The 22,296-nt window shown below is 42.4% G+C and overlaps 1 protein-coding gene across 2 annotated transcripts in view; it reads right to left on the bottom strand.

The window, feature by feature from the left end:
* HK1 (hexokinase 1) overlaps positions 1–22,296 on the bottom strand; it is a 72,443-nt gene that overhangs the window by 34,814 nt on the left and 15,333 nt on the right. The window contains exons 2-4 of one of the 2 annotated variants that reach the window (XM_061635201.1): positions 12,767–12,852; positions 12,377–12,539; positions 3,906–4,054 (exon numbers count right to left, since the gene is read on the bottom strand). In XM_061635201.1, the coding sequence (XP_061491185.1) occupies positions 3,906–4,054; positions 12,377–12,518 (291 nt within the window). In that variant the 5' untranslated portion in view covers positions 12,519–12,539; positions 12,767–12,852. The remainder of the gene's footprint in view (positions 1–3,905; positions 4,055–12,376; positions 12,540–12,766; positions 12,853–22,296) is intronic. The other variant, XM_061635200.1, reaches the window with a different exon arrangement.

The raw sequence follows: 22,296 nt of genomic DNA, 5'->3' as shown, positions 1-22,296 counted from the left end.
AACATTCACACATGACAAATAAAAATAATCAAAATCAAATATTCCCAATTCAAATCTGGGGTGATTTTATAATGCTGGAAACTCTTCCTCCTTGATTTTTCATCATGGAGTTCAACACTTACCTGCCCCTTGTTTAACAATTGCCCTTAGGTACCAGTAAAGAGAAATTGGCAAAAATTGCTTCCCTGTCTGTCCCACTGAAGTAATCCTTACCGGCAGCTGAGTGACACAGCTGAATACAACCTATAGCTTTCTGGAATGAAATGTTAGGACTATTGGGAAGTAACTTTCAGTTTTGGGCTAGCAGTGATTTGCCTCTTCCACACAGGCCTCCCTTTCCATCTCAACTAAGTTTTCAAGCGTGCCTTTTCAATTTCCAGCTCCTAAATGCAATGGTGAATTATAACCAGAATGCTAATTCCATGCACAGCAAAATGTCTTCTCTCATTCTTTAAAAGTATATACCTGGAACCTGTTTCATATTTAATTTATGTAGGGTTTTTTATTTTTAACAAATGCAACACGATGCAGGCAAACTATGCAGAGGTCTTGGATCCTGTTATGATTTCAGTGCTGCAGCTCTTTCCATGGTATGGAACAGGTGCGACAAGCACTACAATACGAAGTGGGAAATGGCAGCACAGCGATGTGACCAAACTACGGAACATCAGAACAGTTCCTCTTATACTTCAGCCTTCCACAGTTTTTATATTTAAAAAAAATTGTTTATTTTTACATCACATTCTCATTTATCTTCCTTAAAAATTCACAGAAAATGAGGCATAATTTATTTCCAAACTCTTCCAGGGGGGCCAGCCGAAGGCTCAGTGAGCCTCAAGCTATTCTTGGGGTCACCAGCTATCCATACAATTTCTACCGCTTAGTTTGCTGGCAACAGAATGTATGTTCCCAAATGGAAAACTCCAATGTATCCCAAGAGACTTGAGGCTCAACCTCCAAGATACCAGTAAGAAGTGATGAGGTCAATTCCGCCTTAGGGGCCAGCCTGCCTTTTACTTTCTTGTGGTGGAGCAAACACTGGCTTATGCCATCATTCTAAACCAGAGGTAGTCAACATGTTGCCCTTCAGACATTATTGAGCTACCCATTGTCTATGCTGGCTGGGGCTAATGGGAGTTAGAGTCCAACAACATCTGAAGGGCACCACATTGACTACCCCTGAGGTAAACCAAGACAGTATCCTATGCCTGGTGAATGGGAGTCAGCTGGCAAGCCCTGCCCTCTATCTTTCCAATGCTCAGAAATTCACTAGAGGTTGCATAGTTGCAATGCCACAGTAAGAGACAATTGCCATTGCTCAAAGGGGTCCTGATGTCTGGGTCTTAGTGCCTGACAGGAATGGTTTGTTGCTGTCGTAACAGGAATGCACAGAAGGGTTTCACCTCCAGTTTTGAGTACTGGTGCTGACAGGTGGGTCTTCAACAAAATCTCATTTTTAGCACTTGATCTTGAGAGCAAAAAGTTTGAAAAAAGCACTGCTGATTTGACTTCGAATGTGGTCAAATCAGAGGTGGGGTTTGGGGGGATGACCTGAATTGCTACGTGAATCGTTGATATTGCACTGAATTGCTAAACAAGTAGAGGAAAAACCAAACCAAAGAGCACCTGACAAAATCTAATTTGCAATATAAAATTCCACCTGAAAGTTTGCCATCCTCCAGGGACCTGAAAGTTTTGATAGTTCATAAAAATTAGTTTCTAGTGCCTAAGAAATTGAAGCATTCTTTCCTTGCCTTGTCTGACAAATGGGATATTGTACGGATCATGAAAAATATACCAGGACATTTTAAATAACTGTAAGACAGTATATTGTTGCGCTATGTGTAATTTGTGTGCTTAATTTAGTTTAAAGCAACACCACAGCAGCAGAGTAACAGCAGATGTTGAAATGCAAGTGTGCCAGTGTGTGCGTGCGTTTACCTAAGAAAGCAGGCTTTTACCCTGCATCAGGATCACTGAGACTTGAGAGTAAAATAAGAAAAGCTAGTTTATTTGTAGAAATACATAGTACATAGAAAGGCATACCTAGTTCTAACTAACTAGCTAAGTTGGAGGCATATGGTATGGAAGTTAGCCCCATACTTGGAGACAGCAGAGACAAAGGGATGTCTCCTCTCTCCAGGACAGTCAGAGGAGGAAGAGGAGGGGAAAGGGCGGAAGGAGGAGGGGCAGGTAAGCTTCCCTAAAGACATAACAGTCTAGAGACAGAAGGAAATCAGTCAGAGCATCACAGGTGAAGGTAAACAAGCCTATCCATCTGGAGGATCCTAGCTCTATCTTCCCTCTGAAGCTTAAACAAAAGAACAAAACAGGAGTTGCTCTTGCCCCACTTCCAACATATATGAATTGTCATCGAAATACATAGTAGATAGAAAAGGCATACCTAGTTCTAACTAACTAACTAAGTTGGTGGTGCAATGCCCAGGCTTGGGAGTTGCCCTCGTGGCTAGGAGAGAGAGAGCAGAGACAAATGTTGTCTCCTCTCTCTTGGACAGTCAAAGAAGAAAAGAGAGGAAAGGGCGGAAGGAGGAGGGGCAGATAAGCTTCCCTTAAGACATATCTGTCTAATGGAAGGAAGTCAGTCAGAGCATCACAGGTAATGGTAAACAAGCCTATCCATCTGGAGGACCCTAGCTCTATCTCCCTTCTGGAGCATAAACAAAAGAACAAAACAGGAGTTGCTCTTGCCCCACTTCCAACATATATGAATTGTCATCGTTACTGAATTACAGGCAGACTATGGTGTTCATCATAGAAACACACTAGACTTTGTCCATCTGTCCAAAACATAAACAGCAGTATAAATTCTGTCCTTTGACCACACACACAGATACTGATCTCACTCATTCAATCTCAACCAACAAGACCATTTAGGGGTCGGATATTTATTAGTCACATTTGCATGCTGAAGTGACCACACAGATGTTTTCAAGAGCCAGTTACCCAGAAGAGCACAGACAAGCCTGGAATCTACTGGATCAAAGTAGGAATTTTTGCAACAGCGTTGTCAAAGATGCCTGGTAAGAGAACCACCATCTAACAGCCAAACCACCATCATTTAGGCTTAACATCCACGCTACCAAGATTCAGGTACCTAATTGTTAAGGCTTATCCTGGGGAAAGCAAGAGAAAATGGCAAGGGATGGTATACAGTAGGCTAAAAATATATATATGGCAGCATCAGTGATAGAAGATTCTAATACCTGTCACTTACACAGGAGCTTTTACTGGAGAAAATAGGAGAAGCTCCTCCAGCCTTTCTTGGTTTCACCAACTATCCATGTAGCTTCTACAGCCTGAGTTGAAGGCCGCAAAATGTATACACTTTGCAAATTTGCATACTCAAGGGCAAGAGAAAGAAGGATATTTTAAACGGTGAGCTGCCTGTGATTTTAAATTAATTGTTATATTATGATTCTCGGGCCTCACAATATGATCATAAAGATAGAGGGGTAGTGATAAATGCACAAAAAACAAACGGCAGTAAATATTTTAAACAATTAGGTCATTATTTTCATGCTTATGGATCATGATTTTAAGCTGCCTGTCAATTGAAATAGTCATCAGAGTATAGGAAATGTATCCATTCTAATGAACAAACTAGAATAAATGATCACAAGAATCCTACTTTCATTCTGCATTATTCTGCATTATTCTTACTATGAAAATAACACAGAGAAGTTGACCTCAAAATAGACATTCTAACTTTGGATGGATTATAATGAAGTGTTTTAGTTCCCTTTAATATTAAAATTACATGGTAGCATTTCTTTTTTCTTTCAAAAGTGTATCAGAAAATCCACGTGATACTCTGGTTTAATAAGCAGTATGTGGAAGCTTTAAATCCTTGTGTAGTGCAGAACATTTTTAAAGAGGAATCTTACCCGTGTTCCACTGCCATGCATAATATCTTCTGGAGTGTTATAAATCTCGGTTTCCATTTGCACTGTCTGCTTTTTCTCATGAGAGACTTTCACTCGCAAAATACGAAAGTAAGATCCGCCAAGATCCAAGGCAATGAAATCTCCTTTCTCTGTTTTGCAAGACACAGGACATCAGCACTTAAGCATCAAGTCAATGCAGAGAATACAACATTCACCTTTTGACACTGCAAATATATTTTATCAACTCAAGTGAGAACATTTGCCCCATCCTATCTCACCAGACAAACAAAGACAGCAAGCCTTATCTGTTTTCAGACTGAGATTATCAATTAACACAGCCTTTGGAACAAGATTTTTTTTTAAAAAAAAAACCCACTTTGTATAAACAGCATAGGCAAACACTGAAGACCTGTCTTATCCCTTGTATACCCAGTCGATCACTGCACTCTGCAGGTGAGGGTCTCCTGCAGATACCATCTTATCAGGAGGTCCGTTCTGCACAACATAGGAAACTACTTTAGTGTGGCGGCACCTACCCTGTGAAATTCCCTACCCTTAAATATTAAATATCTTTTCGATGCCTACTGAAGACCTTCCTCTTCCAACAAGCCTTTTAAGTAAAGACCTTATCCCATTCTGTATCTATGTTGGAACTGCTTTTTAATATTTTTTAAACCTTTTTTTAATAATATGTTTTTAACCTTTTTTTCTTTTTAAAGATGTTTTGAAAGCTTTTTAAAAAATGTTTTTTAAAAAGTTTTGTTTTAATGTATTTTAAAGTCTGTTTTTATGATGTTTTAATGTGCTTTTAGTGCTTTTGTTTGCCGCCCTGGGCTCCTCCTGGGAGGAATAAATAAATATCAGCTACATGGATGCAAATACACAAACATACCTCTTTTAAAAGATTGTTCAAACCTTCAGACAGACTCTGCATCAGTCCACAAGAGACTCAGAAGTGTCCTCAATATAGCAAACTGAAAGACCTACATTTTACTTCTTCACTGATTTCTAAATTGTCATTATGCTTTACAAGTGGCAAAAAGCAGGAAAGGTAATAAGTGAAATACAGCATTGGATGATGTATGATACTGGTTGGCCTGCCATTCACCCTCAGTTTGAGACTTGCTAACTCACTATATGACCACAAACACCTTCTGGGCCACCTGTACATAATCAATTTCACCATAAAAATCAGCCTTGGAGGTCTTGCCCATCCAACAATCTTGCAACACTGCAAAAACAGCCTCCTTTCTATCTTCAGGGCTAATATCACACCCACATGAGACGTCAAGCACAAATTGTGGATTTTCCCAGATGCTTCCTCCCACCTTTTTAGGTGTTCTCCTACTCTTTCCAAAGCAGGTTTTTCTTCTGACAATGTTTTGATCTTATCTATGCAAAAACCAGCAATGAATTCCTCACTCTCATCTGTTTTACTCAGGGAGAGAAGTGAGTGACTAAATAAAGAAACTCAGTAGAAGTATTATCAAGACTTGAGCCTACAGTTGGTCTTAGGGCCAAACTACATATGATCTTAAATGTACCTTCACATTTGCACATGAATGCTTTTTTAAATAGTAGCTGTGAGAAGCTCTTATTGGATGGGAAGAGTATTTAACCATTTCCCTCCAGGCTGGAGTCCCAACAAAAATAACCTCCACAACTGCTATTTGCCCAAGGAGAGAAGCTGCCACTGGTGCAAAAAAAACCCCCACAAAAATGCATGAAAACAAAGACACACTTAAGAGACATCAGGTGGGGATTTGGTCTGTGTACCACTACTCTGCTCCACCCAAAGGAAAAAACAATAAACCAACTGACTACTCCAGCAAGGCTCTTTACACAAAAAGGCCAGAATGGATCAGCTGATTCTCTCTGACCTGACCCCTGTAAAGGCTTCCAAATCAGGCTTGCTCGTTGGTCTGAGCAATGGGAAGACTTGCTTCACTGCACCTTCAACACATACTGGGTTTGAAAGATAAATCATGGGGGGGGAGGGAATTGAGGATGGAACACAGGAACCCAAGGCCTGCTCCCCATCTCACTCTGGAGAAATTGTGGAGGGAGCAGTTCCCCATCTTCATCTGCCAGAGATCAGACCATATGTCACACACTCTTCTAATAAGGCAGGGATGAGAATCCTGTGGCCCTCCAGAAGTTGTTGGACTCCAGCTCCCATCATCTCTGACCATTGGCTATGCTGGCTGGGGCTGATGGGAGTCCAACAGGTTCCCCACCCCTGTAATAAAGGCTCTCAATACTGCTTGTCAGCACTCATTGGGTGAGCTAATGATAACATATAAGGTTGCTGTATCAAATTCTAATAAAACTACTATATACCAGTGTTAAAATGTCAGAAATGCAGGCACTTTCTATAATATTAACCACCAAAGAAGTCCTTATAAGCAACCCAAAGTAACAGATCGTGCCCAGGAGATTTACTTGTAGCTATTGTGACCATGTTTTGACCCAAAGTTATGCTAATCATCATATCAGGTATACAAACTGACCAGTCATGTTTGCTGAAAGAAATGGGAATCCACATTTCTAAATACCAGAGCCAACGCAACTACGCAAGCAACTACTTGGCAATACTTTCAGGGGTATCAATGAAGCACTGTGAGATCTGAGAGATGTGTCCCAGAATTCTTTGCACTGCCATAGCTCTTTGATTATACTCCAGTGCAGTACAACTTGCACTCACAGCATCCTCTGCAACATTACAAAGGACCATCTGTGGGGCACAGTTCTCCAAATTATAATTACATACAAATAATTTTTAAAATTTATTTAGCACCCTTAAACAGCAGTCTCATTTTTTTAAAAAGATCCCAATGGTTTAGGACAACATAATTTCAAGGACTGGTATCATGCAGGTAATTTTTTAACATCTTCTGTCAATAAAACCAATTAAATGTCAGTGTTCAGTACAAGTACATCACATTAAGCAAAATGTTCAAATAGACTTTATCATTATAGCCCATCATTTGTTCAAATTAATCCATTACCTTAAAAAAAATGGAAAAAACACACCCAAGAACAGATGGCCTTCTTTTTCAAAAGTAAATGAACCCTGGAATACACTTCAAACAAATGCTGCACTTCAGAAATGTCCACTCTGGTAATATGCTGCAAATTAACACCCTGTCTGCAAACTGAAATCAGCATCCAGGTCAACAAGACACTTAAACTGTATTCAGATGTAAAGGCAAGGCATGTTTTCAGTTTATGTGCATGAGTGACCTCAAGTTCACATGCGCTCTCTCCTCCCCATCCAGTGCATGCCATGATTTCTGAACTGACTTCACTTGTCCTGGTTTCTGATTTGCGATCAAGACTGCAGTTGGAGCAAACCACAGTTTGTTCCACCCAGATGCAGCAGCAAGCTTTGGTTTGCCAAGCTCTCAGAAGTGAGAATTCACAGAATGTGACAGGAGAGGGGGGAGGTGTGTGAATCCAAGGCAAGTGGCTGCTAATACACATAGTGCAAAACCATGGTTCAGCGTTGCCTCTGAATGCACTCTTTGGCTTTTCTTCCTGATCTGTACAATCAGACTTTCTGCTTAATTTAATCTCAGTAATCTTTGTAAAATTACTTTGGAATTGTTTTTTTAATATGTTGCTAAACCTTCTTTTTAAAATGTTTTTAGTCTTAGATGTTTTGAAAGCTTTTTTAAGAAACGTTTTTAAAGATGTTTTGTTTTAATGTGTTTTAAAGTTTGTTTTTATGATCTTTTAAAGTTTTTAGTGCTTTTGTTTGCCACCCTGGGCTCCTGCTGGGAGGAAGAGCGGGATAAATAAATAAATATATAAATATATCAATAAATAAAAGTTATGTGGGTTTTTTAATGATAAAGCCACAAAGTGTAACAGATAACATCAACTCTAGGAAATGGAGTTTTAGACCCTTCAGAAGCCCACTGTGAATTGTTTGCAAGGCACATTGAGGGTAAAGTTGCTTGCCTCCATAGCAATCTTGATGCTCCATCTACATCTACTGTAGTTCCAAGTGAGGTGTCCAGTGCAACATCTGCAGCAACTTCTTGGGATCAGTTTCAGCTGGTGCAGCCTGATGATGTAGACAAGGTGCTTGCAATGATGTGGCCAGCAACATTTCCTCTTGATCCTTGCCCTTCTTAGCGTATTAAAGCTTGCTGAGAGAGTATGACTGAGTGGATCCAGGGCATGGTCAATGAGTATTTGTAGGAGGGAGTAGTCCCAGCCACCCTGAAAGAGGAAGTGATCCACCTGCTCCTGAAAAAAGCCCACCCTGGACCCATTGTTTTATGACAACTACCACCTGATTGCAAATACCCCCTTTTTAAGAAAGGTAATTGACAGGGTTGCAGCACAGCAATTGTAAGTACTCTTGGATGAAACAGATTATCTTGATCCATTCCACTCTGGGTTCACGCCTAGTTATGGGACCGAATCGGCCTTGGTCGCCCTGATGGATGACCTTTATAGGGAGAAGGACAGGGGGAGTGCAACCCTGTTATTCTTACTTGATCTCTCAACAGCTTTTGATATTATTGACCACGGTATAGTCCTGAACCGACTTGGTGAGATGAGTATTGGTGGTACTGTTTTACAGTGGTTCCGATCCCATCTCCAGGGTTGTTTTCAGAGAATAGCATTGGGCAATTGTCTTTCGATCCCTTGGCAGTTGTGCTGTGGGGTGCCGCAGGGTACCATCTTGTTCCCAATACTGTTTAACATCTATATGAAGCCCTTGCGAGCGGTCATCAGGAGTTTGGGGGCAAGGTATGCTGATAACACCCAGCTCTTTTTCTCTGTAACATCTGAATCAGGAGAGGTCATGCAAGCCCTGGACTCAGTGGTGGGCTGGATGAGGGACAATAAACTGAGTCTGAATCCTAGCACGGAGGAGGCACTGTGGGTTGGTGGTTCATGAGTTTGGATAATTGATGAACTGCCTGCATTGGATGGGGTTGTACTTCCTCTGAAAGAGTAGGTTCATAGTCTGCGGGTGCTCCTGGATTCATCTTTGTCACTAGAGGCCCAGGTGACCTCAGTGGCTAGGAGTGCCTTTTGCCAGCTTTGGGTGGTAAGACAGTTGCGGCCATTTCTGGGCCAGGATAGCCTGACCACTGTTGTCCATGCACTGGTAACCTCCAAGCTGGATTAATATAATGTGCTCCATGTGGGCTGCCCTTAAGGTTGGTCCGGAACCTGCAGCTGGTGCAAAATGCAGTGATGTGACTGCTTAGTGGGGCAGGGTATCGCCAACATGTTACTGCACTGCTGAAAGAATTGTACTGGCTGCCCATTAGCTTCTGGGCCAAGTTCAGTGTTCTGGTTCTGGTGTACAAAACCCTATACAGCTTGGGACCAGGACACCTGAAAGATCATCTTATCCCTTATATACCCAGTCGATCACTGCGCTCTGCAGGTGAGGGCCTCCTGCAGATACCATCTTATCAGGAAGTCTGCTCCACACAGCATAGGAAGTGGACCTCTAGTGTTGTAGCATTGACACTTTGCAATTCCCTCCCCTTAAATATTAGACAGAAGCCATCTTGGTTATCTTTTTGGCATCTATTGAAGGCCTTTCTCTTTCAACAAGCCTTCTAAGAAGAGGCCTTATCCCAGTCTGCATCTGTGCTTTTTAAAGATGTTTTGTTTTAATGTGTTTTAAAGTCTTTTGTTTTTAAGATATTTTAAAGTGCTTTTAGTGTTTTTGTTTGCCGCTCTGAACTCCTTCTGAGAGGAAGGACGGGATATAAATTTAATAAATAAATCAAAAAATAAAGACTCTGTAAAACCCTTAGAGGTTTTATTACTAAGTGGCACACAAATTCTATTATATAAAATAAAGACTTCAAATTAGCCTTAGATATGTGGTTTTGGGCATTACTATCAAAATGAACTTTCCAAATAAATCAATTTACGATTAATATGAGCAGTACAATACACCCATGCAAATCTCATTATTAAATTATGTATTTATGACTAATGCAACAGAATAAAATGATAGTCACATTTACAATTTTTGATTACCTTGTATACTCTGGGTCTTAAAAACTAATTCATAATGCTATCTCTAATTATTTCACAGCTGTTAACAAGACAGCAACAGCTTTTCTTCCAAGACTTTCTCCAAACATGCATCTGCAATTCTGCATCTATAAGCACAACCATTCCAGCATAGAGCTATTAGTCAAGTATGAATCAACTTCTGCATGAACAAGGTCAAATCCCATCAGTATTGTGAAAGATCCAGCTTTTAAAAAAGACATACTGACATCAGTCTTATTCACAGAAGGAAAGCTGACATGAAAAGCCATCTTTTAAAGTCTCCTTATGATCAAAATGTGGTACAGGAAAGAGAGTACCAGTGTTATATGTGTGGTCTGCTCAGCAGCATACCCATCCATCTTGACTCAACCATTTAATCAGGGAACAAATTAAAAGCAATTAAAGCTTGGTTGATATTTTGCCATTTAAATAAATTAAGCAGGCAGCCCTACACAAGAAGGGAGACCATTGGCTCAAATCACTGGTACCAGAACAGTGCTAAACAATCAAGCTGTCTCAAAATAGCATTTTTATTTATTTACTTCCTTACCCTTATATCCTGCCTTTCTTCCATCTTAGAATCCAAGGTGGTGTACATATGGTTCCCAGGCAGTCACTCATACGGGCAATGATCAGACCCAGACCTGCTGAGTATCAAGAAGGTGGCAGTCTCCTGTGCCCACAGGCCATACTCTGGGACCTAAGTCAAAAGACCCCTGTCCTTGATAGGGGTAGGCAACTGGCAGTCCCAGGGCTTTCATCTGGCCCTCAGCACAACCCCTAAAGCTCCTCTCCTTAAGCACCTTAATTACATTTTCCCATGCAATCAGAGACACAGGCAAAGAGCTCTTGAAACTCTCCCTCCTCAGCAAAGCTTTCCTCTTGGAATGCCTCAGGTTTTCAATCACATTCTCTCACACTAGCCAAAAAAGAGAGAGGCTCCCTAAGCCCCATGCAACCACCGTGAAGAGAAACAATGTCTCTCTCCCTTCTTATGAGCCATCAGCGGTGTCACTCTCACTTGGCGTGGTCTGGAGCTGACCCTGTTCTAATTGCCAACACACACAGCCTGCAAAAGAGTAGACCGAAAGAGCTATTCTGAGCAGTGGGGGCCTTTCACATCTTGCCCCCGCCTCCTGAGTGAAGTGGCAGATAGCTCTGACCAGTTTGTTAGATGAAGTCGTTCACATCCATTCCAACCTTGATTTCACATTGCTTACGAAGCCGTGAGGTGTACTTTTGTCATCTGCTAGTTCCATTAAGGATACTTTTCCATTTTGTGCAGCCTCAGGATATGGGCAAAAATCCTTGGTGATGTGAAGAAGGCTCACCTGTGTACTCAGCCATTGCCTTTTCCTGCTGATCAAGGTAGCTGGAAAGGGCCTGGCCACATGGATTGAAGAAGACGGAGAGGGAGCAATAAGCTTCTAGAAAGAGGTGATAAAACTTTCACTGAAGAATTCCTCTCTAGATCCTGCCCTGTTGGATAATTGCTAATCTCTCCCAATATGCCATTTCCAGGCAAAGTGCTAAAGCATGTAGTGGCAATTCAACTCCAGAGGGTTCAGGACAATATTTATTTTAATGTATTTAGATAGAAATTCACATCCTAACCTTTCTGCCATACAGTGAAATTCTGGCTTATTATAATTCCAGTTTTGTAAAATGGAGATTCTTGTAAAAAATAGTTTAATCTGCTGGCATTTAATTTTTGTTAATATTATGCAATTCTTTAAATTTTGTTTATATTATTCCCCTTCGGCTTTCCTAAAATCTAAAAGAAAGGCAGGATATAATTGATAAATCAGTCAATAAAAGTCTTGGTAGTTGGAACAGTTAGAAGCTCATTCTCTGGGTCTTTGATTATATTAGGGTGAATAAGTGGATGGAGCCAATGTTACTGAATATTCAATCAACACAAAGTATGCCTATGGCCATACCATCCTGAACACATGAAGCATGGCCACCATGTGGTTTTTCCCTTGCCAGGGATTTTCTTTTCACTGGGATGGTTCAGACATAATGCTCAACCATAGTTTAGCACTACAAAAATAAACCTAGCTTCCCACTGGGCTGATGTGCTCCACTCTCTTCTCCTCCTCCACTGCAGCCATATGGAGGACTTCAGATGTTTTTCCTTCCGTTTTTGATTAACTGCAGTTTGCAGTGTCATCTCAACCTCGACAAACTGTGGTTAATCTTAACTCTGGTTAGTGGAAACAAGCCAAATTCAAACCATAATTTGGCCACAGTGGAAACATTACTGATAGTTTCTTTTAGGTTTACATACTTTGCCCTCTTTACAAATACATGCATAGCCAATGACTCTCATTGCACTGGAAGTAACAACATAGAATGGTTCTGGTTTTGTTTCAGAAAAACATATTCATTAACAAAGTACAACAGCACATCACAGGAGTCATAACACTTACCTGAGCCATCAGGAATAGACCTTACAAATGTAGGAAGCATCTTCACTGAGGCTGTTGGGTTAAAGTCCCTAGAAAGCCCATTCTGCATCTCTCTCCTGAAGCGGCCCATGATATCCAGCAGAGTTTCATCAGACAGCCGCATGGCGTACAGATATTTATCAATCTGGGAAGGACGTAGAGAAAAGCACACAATGTTCACATCTTGCATGATTTTGTCTAAACTTAACCACATACTTGATTTGTTTCATTTGATTTACAGCTCCCTCCATCCCAAGCATGTAGGATGGGTAGCAACATGTTAACTCCAAAAACCCCAATTCCAAAAATTAACCACCATCTTGCCCTACCCGACCCTATCCCTGGCATCAAAAGCCAATTAAAAGGTCTTACACAGCTTCCAAAAGACCCCTAGACCTCAGCATCGATGGCAGGGAATTCCTGAGTTGAGAGGCAGCAACCAAAAAGTACTTGTGACCCTGGTGGTGCATAAATGAAAAAGTTAAGAGGGTGTTCTCAGTTGCTTCTAAAGGTCATGACGACGCACAACGATAGAGGCCATCTCTGACATATAATGGTTCCAAGCCTTTTAGGACTCAGTAGACCAGCACCTTGAATTGAGCCCAGAAAGCAACAGCCAGCCAGTGTGGACACTGGAGCACTAATGTAACACACTCCACTTTTACGAAGATACAGAGCTCCCTTGTATCAAGTCAAACCATTGGTCCATCTTGCTTAATACTGTGCACTGTTACTAGCAATGGCCCTCCAGGGTTTCAGATAGAGGCCTTTCCCTGTTTCCTGATCCTTTTCAACTGAAGATGTGGAAGATTGAACCTGGGGCCTTTTGGTTACAAAGCATGTGCTCTAACAGCTGAACTACAGTTGATTCCCAGCCTTCCAAACAATTACCAAGAGCAGCCCTACGTCAAGGACACATATGTAGTTAACCTCAAAATTGTGAAGGTTGATTGTACAAGAAAATCGGTGGAAATATATTTGGGAAGAAAACTATTACTAGCAGGGCACAATTATGGTTCTGAGGATGAAAAAAGTCTTTTTTTATTGATTTCATGCCTGGCTTTTTTACATTTTTATCCTAATTTTCCCAAAGAATCTAGAGTCGATTGTAGTGCTTGAAAGAAATAATTCTTTTATCAAAGTTAACATCTTAAATTACAATATTTAAACATCCTTTCCCTTCTCCACATGACAGCCCAGCCTGAACAAACAATATCAGTGGCATCTCACTCACTCCAAAGTTCCATTCCAATTAGGGAGAACGGGAGAGGGGGGGATTTGATTCAGTTCGCATATAATGGCGAACCTATCCAAATCTGCACTTTCTAAAATCTAAAACACATTGTGAACCAAAACACAGCCATCCTTTGACATTTGCATCCTCCTGAATTTTGAAGTTCTCCAGGTAATGTGCACAAAAATGCATATATTAGTGAAAACAATATACAAACATGCATTATGTTAGGGAAAGCGATCTGCAAAAGTTTGTATAATAAGCAAAAATGCATACAAAATGTGTATATTAGGAGAAATTCACACTAAAATGCTGATGAATTTTCAAGGACTTTTTTTAAATAATGCAAACTGATATGGAAATGTGAAGAACTGAACTTAAGACTGGAAAAATACAAAACTGAGAAAAACTGAAATTGACACATTTGCCCACCCCTAATTCCAACTCAACATGCAGCATCCAATATATGCTGAAGGAGGGGTAAGACAGACTGAAATGAACTATTCCCTGTAACAGATCACCTTAATCTCTGACTTGCCCTGCCTCTCCTGTCCTTGCCTCTGCCAACTTGACAGATACCAGGTCTGTGAGGCCAAATTAAGGCAGTGTCATGGGTTCCAAAGCTTGAACTAGGAGCCTCTTTGTCCAGACTATGAACTACCAAGGATTGTATGTGACTGGCACATAGTTTACCATGAACAAGGGGGTAGCTCCTGCTTGCTTCTCCCCTCTAGCCTGATGGAGCAACCACAGTAAAACACTGTGATTTGTTTGGAGCAAAACAAACCATGAGCCCCAGTTCAGATGTAACACTAAGCCATGGATTATGGTTTGCAGCTCTGACTGGCTAGAGTGGGGAGGGTGAAGCTGGAGCCTTCCACATGTTTGCTATGCAAATGCTGCCCATGGGCAGACCTGCCTGAATCATAAGCAGAATTGGAATCTTATACCGCATGATGTATTGATGGCTGGTGGGTCACCACTGAGAATATACCTCAGTAACTAGCAGTTACAGCAGCAGGTCATGACACTGCGTGTGGCTCAGCTGCTGGAGGTGCTAGGAGACATGTTTTTCAAGTGGGTATTATTAAATGCTATTTGCTACCAGCAGCAGAGCTGAAAACGGAGAAGTCATGAGTTGTGTTTCAAGTTTTGGCAAAGAATGTTCTCTGACAGTTACATGCTCTCTCGTTTGAGCCGCTTGCTTACTTATGTCAGCCCCTTTGCCTCATCAGCATTTTGCTCTCCCAGCAAAGTATCCATGGCCATGATCCAAAGAGCACAGGTGATGGTCCTCAAATGGTGTGAACAGCACAGCATCTCCCACATCCCAATCTACTCTGGGAACTGCCACATATCTGTTTGGACAGGCGTGTGCTCTGAAGTACACATATACGTCCCATAAACATTTAAAGTAGCACTACCCATCCTACAAAAATGGCCATACATTGACAAGGAAAAAACCTACCATAAAAGTGCCTATACCAACTTGTTTTTTATTTATCTATTTCATTCCATACGAATTGCTTCTTATAAAATATTACAAAGCAATTTCACCATAAAAACCATCAGCAACAAAAGCAATGAAAACCCATTCCATATATAAAAACAATTTTTGCAGACATTTTTCTCATTGTGATGCCCTAGTCTTCTATCTAGGATCCCCAGAGCAGCTTGCAAAAACAAAAAAAACATCAATCACAAGCACAAATATGGAGTGATTTATTGTTATGTGTTTCAGTTACAGCCTGTGTTTCTTTCCTGGAGCTCAAAGTAGTACAGCATCAGGTTTCCCAATCACCCATCCAGGCACTCACTCAACCCGGACCTGCTTAGCTTCAGCAATGCTGCTGGGTAATGTGGCGTCCGGCACAGCAAATAAAGAAAACCAGAGTTCAAACCAACAGATCTGAAAGTCCTGGGAAAATAAAATGATTTTCACCTAGCACCCCAAAAAAATTTTTTAATGGCAACAAAGAATTCTAGAGCCAGGGCCCCACCACAGAGAGGGCCCTATTGGCCAGTCACTACCTGAAGTGGGAGAGGGAAGGGACTCCAAGAATGGCTTCAGAGAAAAGAGCTTAAAGCATGGACAGGTTCATATGAGAAAAGACGGTTCTTGAGAAATTTGGGTCCTAAGCTATTTAGGGCTTTGAAATATCAACACCCAGTTCCTTGAATTGTCTTCAGAAATAGACAGGGAGCCAATTTAACTGCTTTAAAAATGGAATACTATGTTCCATTTGCCCAGTCCTCATCAGTAGTTCTAGCTGTTGTACTTTTGCTATGACAAGGGCAGGGGATGAGAAGCATTCACATTTTAAAATTGCTATTTTAATGTTGTATTGGTTTGGAGTTTATATTTTAGCATTTTCTAAAAAAATCTACATTACCTTGGGTACTTGGTTTTACAGTAGCAGCAAAACAGCCACCATTACAATTGATATGGAAGATGAGGACACACCCCAAATGACAGAATACATTTCTTGGTGCTCCCTGCACAGTCACAGGTTGCACCCCTGATGGGATCCAGCCACCTGATGTCAGGGGCGGAGGGCAGATTTCCCATCATCACAACAGCGGCCTCCAAATGTAGTACTTTAACTAATTCCCAAAGAAATGATAGCAATCATGTGCTTGCATGAAAGGAAATAAAGGGTCAGCTAAGGTGGTTTGTTCCAACATGCCCCTAGAAATCCCAATAACTGACAATCGTGGCCACACTAGATGCAACATCATTCACACAATTTGCAATTGCACAAATAGCTTTTCAGAGTAAACTGCAGCCATGGGGGGGGGAGAATCATGTTCATGACTCAGGCATGGGGGTTGGGTTTTTTTAACCCTTTTGCCTGCACAGCGATCCCAATCTGGAGTGGATCTCCTGCACATGCTGTCTGCATTCGGGAAAAGCTCCCACTTACTAAAACGGGCCCCTAATGCAAATAGCAAGTGTGGAAGCCCTGATCAGTTCAGGAGACTGCAATTTCCTTTAGATAGCCACTCGCCCAATTGCTATTAGTGTGAATGGCATCACATCTGGTTTAAACTTGGTTTAATCTGCCTAGGCTCATCTGTGTTCACAACTGATGCTCAAGAAGAGATGCATGATGTACCAATAAAAAGTTTTTTTTAAGTTACTACTGTATAATACTAAGCTCAAGGGGGAGCAGCAAAGATTCCCACGTTTATGGCAAGGGAACTCTTAGAAAGTACTTTTGGGAGGATTCCTTTGTTCTGCTTGATACTTGGTAGTATCTAAAATCAGAATGGATCCAATCCCAGATTATGACATATAAAATACTTATTATTCTTTCACAATTCTACACAGTGGACTCAACAAATAATTGAAGAAATCTGTTACACAATAGATCCCAATACCACTGTGCAAGATTTTGCACCAGCAGCAAAGAACATAAATTACAGGTGTAAATCCCAGAATATATTTCACACAAGACAACAGCAATCCAGAAACTGATCCATTTTGTCAGCATTAACTCTAATCTCAATAGACATATATCCACCAGCAAATCATCACCCAGCCATTCTTAGAAAGAAGCAAAGAACTGAAACTACAAATCCATGAACGTGTCAGGTAACTTATTATTACTGGTCAAGCCAATTTCATTTAGTATTGTAACAGCCAATACTTATTGCATCCTATTTATTTTGGAGGAAATAATAGCATTCTACATTTTGAAAAAAAATCATTTTTAGGAATCCTGATTAAAATGAGGATGCACAGAGAGAGAGAGAGAGAGAGAGAGAGGGAGGGAGGGAGGGAGGGAGGGAGGGAGAGAGAGAGAGTACATCATCATTTTGAATCGGGTTTGCTTCACTAAATATATTATGACCTACAAGTGTCTTTAGAAAAATGCAGCCTGGATACTGTAGTTTCTGTTTGTATCATAGCATGATATGGTATAATCTAATATAATCAGCCAAAGGCATTAGGCAAATGAGAATTATGGTTTGGTGCAGAAAAATGTTCTACAGCATGTCCAGTTCCCTACAATTGTGACTACATGTCTACTCAGAAGTAAGTCCCATTGTTTTCAATGGGGCTTTCTCCCAGATGTGTGTATAAGATTGGTCTTAATAAAACAAATTTGCAAAATGATTCTAAAAAGTTATGTTTCTCAATAAACGAGAGATGCAGCCAGCCATGCGGTTTTGTAGTCAGATCTTGAAGTGTGAAAACAAACACACTTGAAAAGTAAGTTTCTAGCACTGATGACAAGAACATAAGACACTGCTGGATCAGGCCAGTGACCCATCTAGTCCAGCATCCTGTTCTCATGGGGGCCAACCAGATGCCCATGGAAAGCCCACAAGGGCACTTCCCCTCCTCCAGTTTCCAGCAACTGGTATTCGGAAACATACCACGTTCGACCACGATCAGAAAGGAAGGGCTGTGGTTCAGTGACAGAGCATCTGCTTTGCATGCAGTAAAACTCAAGATTCATGCCAAGTCCCTGGCATCTCCAGGGAGGGCTCAGAGAGATTCTTGCCTGAATCCCTGGAGAGCCGCTGTCAGTCTGTAGATAATACTAAGCTAGATAGACCAATGACGCATAGGAAGACAGCTTCCTATATTCCCATAAACATTATTTAAAAGTTAAATTTTGTGGCATCCTTAGAAAGGGAAGAAGCTGTCATGGCTTTTTAACCTGTTTATCAAGCAACTTCTAGCATCTCCATGTCATTAACTCAAAACATTTTAAAAAGGCACATTTTGAATACGGAAAACAACTTTGCCTAAAGCAGCACCACAATTGTCTTCTTTGATCTTGATATGAAGCACAGTATAATCCTAATAAATCAGGGCTTCATGCCATCCTATGACTTTCTGTACTACACATGGCCATCAGTCTAAAAGACTCTGTAGCATCAGATCAGAGGTCACCAAAGCGGTGCCCATGGGGGTACATGCACCTGTAAGGGTTAATGGACGCCATTAGCAAAGAAGGATTCAGCACGTAGACCAGAAGGAGGCGCAAGCGCAGAGGATTGTTCTAGGAATGGAAAATTACCAGCTATACAGTTATGTTTTGTGCAACACACTCACCAATGTATCTTTTCTGTTGTCTGTAACCCAATAAAAGAGCTGTGCCTCAACTGTCAGGAGACACAGTTTGGAGGACAAATTCCCCTGTGTCTCTGCTAGCAATAAAAGTCATCTGATGAACCGAACTTGGGCCTGAGACTCAAATTCTTACCTTAACATTTGGCGCCCGAACAGGGACATAAGGTCAAGGGTATTCCCCCTTGTCCTACAGCGGAGTTCTCGGTCAGGGATATTTCCCCTGCACCTTCCTTGGGCCGCGCGGTTCCCCGGATCGCTTCACTACTCTGCAGGGAGCGCGCCTTCAGCATTTGCTGATGCCCGGCTGGGCTAGGGAGGAGGCCGGGGAGCGACGCGGAACCAACGGAGGCCTTCCAGAAGTTCGGTCCAGATCGCTTTAAACCAGTACCGGAGGTGTTCACCATCAGGCGAGTATTAAGGGATCCCTTTCTGTTCTGTCCTGTTTCTGCCTGCCAGCCGATCCCAGTGGATCGAAGGGGGGTCTGATCAACCTCCATTTCTGTTTCTCTGTCGGGAGGTTGGGGAAGGGGGGTTTCTTGTCATGTGCTTGGTGAGTGTGTGACTGACCGCTCGATTTCCACGTCTGGCCGTTGGACGTACTGGTCCTGGGACGCCTTTGGGTGTCTTGAAAGTCCGGGGGACGTGGGCAGCGGAGCGTGCCTGTAACCTTTACCTCAGCAAGTCGCTTCCCCCAATTCCTATAGGCGACTTGTGTCCTGTGCCCCCTCCCTTCTCTGTGTGTTACCCACTATCCTGAATTGATTAGGTTAGGAAGGAGTTAGGTCAGGATGGGGGGAGGCTCTTCAACCCCTTTGGCTCTCATGGTCAAACACTTTCCTGAAGTCTTTGATACCAGTATCTGCAATGTGCAGACCATGAAGACTAAATGTTCCTGGGACTGGCCTAGACTTGGGCCCTCAGTAGACTGGCCAGCAGAGGGCACTTTCTATGGCCCCATCATTTCCCACCTTTGGAATGTAGTTACAGTAGAAGGCAATCCCGGATGCCCTGAAGATATTCCTTATGTGAAAGGATGGAGGAAAGTGGCAAGTAATCCACCACCTTGGGCAAAGAAGTGGGTGGAGAACGCCGCCACGATTATGTTAACTCAGGTCAAGAAGACTTCTAAGACAGGCCGCGAAATAAACCAGAAGGCCAAGATGCAGCCTGATCTTGATTATACTGTCACCTGGAAACAGAAGGCTGCCTCAGAAGGCCAGGCCGAGAAACCAGAAAAACCTGTTCTAGAAAATCAACCTGAAGAATCACCCCCACCATATGTGTGTCCTTGCCCACCTTCGGCACCGTTAACTCCGTTACCCCTTATAACTGAGACGCCAGAAAAATCCTTGTACCAGCCCTTACCCAGAGAAGAAAGCCAAGGAAGCCCCTTAGAGGAGGGCATTGAGAATCTCCGAAGGTCCGTTCGGCTAATAGAAAAGGAACTAGGGAAACCCAATCCCGAGAGTATTCATGAAAGAAATTCCGAAAGCTCTAGAATCCTGCCTGTTCGTACGGTCCCAGCTATGATCCCCGCCCCAGACCCAATTGATCCCGGCAAAGTAGCCTATAAATCAGTCAATACTTTCACGTATGTGCCATTTAGTTCCTCCGATTTGCTTAACTGGAAAAATCATGGACCATCATATGAGGAGGAACCGGAGAAATTTGTGGACATGGTTGAAGGCATAGTGTCAGCCCAGAACCCCACCTGGTCTGATATACAACAGTTACAGGGATATTTGATGACTACTGAGCAAAGAATGCAAATTCAGGTCAACTTAGAAGAGGCTGCAGGCAAGATTGCCAGGCAGGAAGGAGCGAGAGATGAAGATCGAACAATATATATAGCCAGATATGCTCCGACTGTGAACCCTCGATGGGACCTTTCTAGTGGAGCGGACCGCACCGCTATGCGTCAGTATCAACAAGCCTTTGTGGAGGCAGTGAAGAAAGGGTGAAAGCGAATGATGAACATGCAAAAGATCCACAAAGTAGTTCAGGAAAAGGATGAAAGCCCTGGGGCTTTTCTTGAACGACTTTTTAAGGCATACCGGAGATACTCCCCCATTGACCCTGAGGATGAAAGGAACCGACAGACAGTGGCGCTAGCCTTCGTGTCCCAGTCAGCACCAGACATCAGAAAGAAGTTACAGAAGGCCAAGGGCTTCGAAGGAATGCCCCTCAGCCAGTTGAAGGTTCTAGCAGATAAAGTATTTCTCAATCGAGATGTGGAAGAGAAACGGGAACAAGCGAAACAGATGAAGGAAAAAGCTAATCTTCTTGCAGCTGTCCTGAGGCCCCAGGAGTCACGGGAACAATTCCCACACCCTCGTCCATCTTTAGGACGTAATCAATGTGCATATTGTAAAAAAGAAGGCCATTGGAAAAACGAATGTTCAGAAAGACCCCGGGAACAGTGGAGAAGTTATGGCCGAGGCATTAGACCCGGCAGGGGCCGAGGTCAGGAAAGGGGACGAGGAGGGCTCAACCATCAGGCATTATCGTCTTCCCAGACACAGCAGCCTGCTCGGACCATGACTGCAGAGGACTATTATACAGAAGACTGAGGATGCCTACGGGGCATTCTGCCTCCCGACCCCGTACTGGAAATCGCTGTGGGAGGCAGGAAAATCAAGGGCCTTCTGGACTCCGGAGCTCAGCGTTCGGTCCTCAACGTGCTGCCTGCTGAGTTGTCCATTAAAAAGAAAACCTGTATACCTGTCATAGGGGCGGGAGGACGAATTCTTCAATCCCCCAGTTGAACTAGTGTATAAACAGCATCACAGTCAATCAGAGATGCTCCTCTGGTTTCTCTAAATTAATTTATAAATTGTGGATGGTAGTAAAGCATTTTACTTCCCCAATGAACATTCTTTCTGGACATTATCGTCTTTGTTACTGTAATTAGGAGCCCCCCCAATTTCACGCATTCTCTGTTTTGGGACAGATCTTGTACGAATGAATAAGTCCTTCATCACAGTGAAATCACCTCGCTTTTGTCAGTTATCTCTGTAAGGTAACAGAGCTTAAGAATAAGCTTTGCTGGATCTGTCATGACACCCCAGACCCTTAAATTGCACCTCAGGAAAATGTGCGCTGAAACAAAGACTAAATGGATCCAGATGCTGCCGGTGGCTTTGTTACACATGAGATGTACACCTGGAGCTAATGGTCTCACCCGATATGAACTGGTTTACGGGAGGCCACCACCTTTGCCTGTGGCAGTGGATACCCTGGCACTAAGGGGGGAAATAAACCTGAAGCGCATTTTAAGAGAGTTAAACCGAACCGTTCTAGAGATAGGTCAATACACAGAACAGAGCCCCTTGGGACTCACCACCCCTGTTCACGGATTCCGTCCTGGAGATACAGTATGGGTCAAAAGTTACAAGGAAGATGCATTGGGAAAAGTTTGGGAAGGGCCTTTTATTGTCTTATTAACTACCCCTACTGCCTTAAAGGTTGAAGGGAACCCTACCTGGATCCACTGGAGTCGCGCTAAAATAGCCTCTCCGGAAGGATGGACGATTGCCAACCAGAGAGGCCTGAAGATGACCCTGAGAAGGGATGCCACCACGC

The sequence above is a fragment of the Rhineura floridana genome, chromosome 7 (genome assembly GCF_030035675.1).
Source record: "Rhineura floridana isolate rRhiFlo1 chromosome 7, rRhiFlo1.hap2, whole genome shotgun sequence".
NCBI classification, from domain to species: domain Eukaryota; kingdom Metazoa; phylum Chordata; class Lepidosauria; order Squamata; family Rhineuridae; genus Rhineura; species Rhineura floridana.
This window is presented reverse-complemented; position numbering and strand designations above follow the sequence as displayed.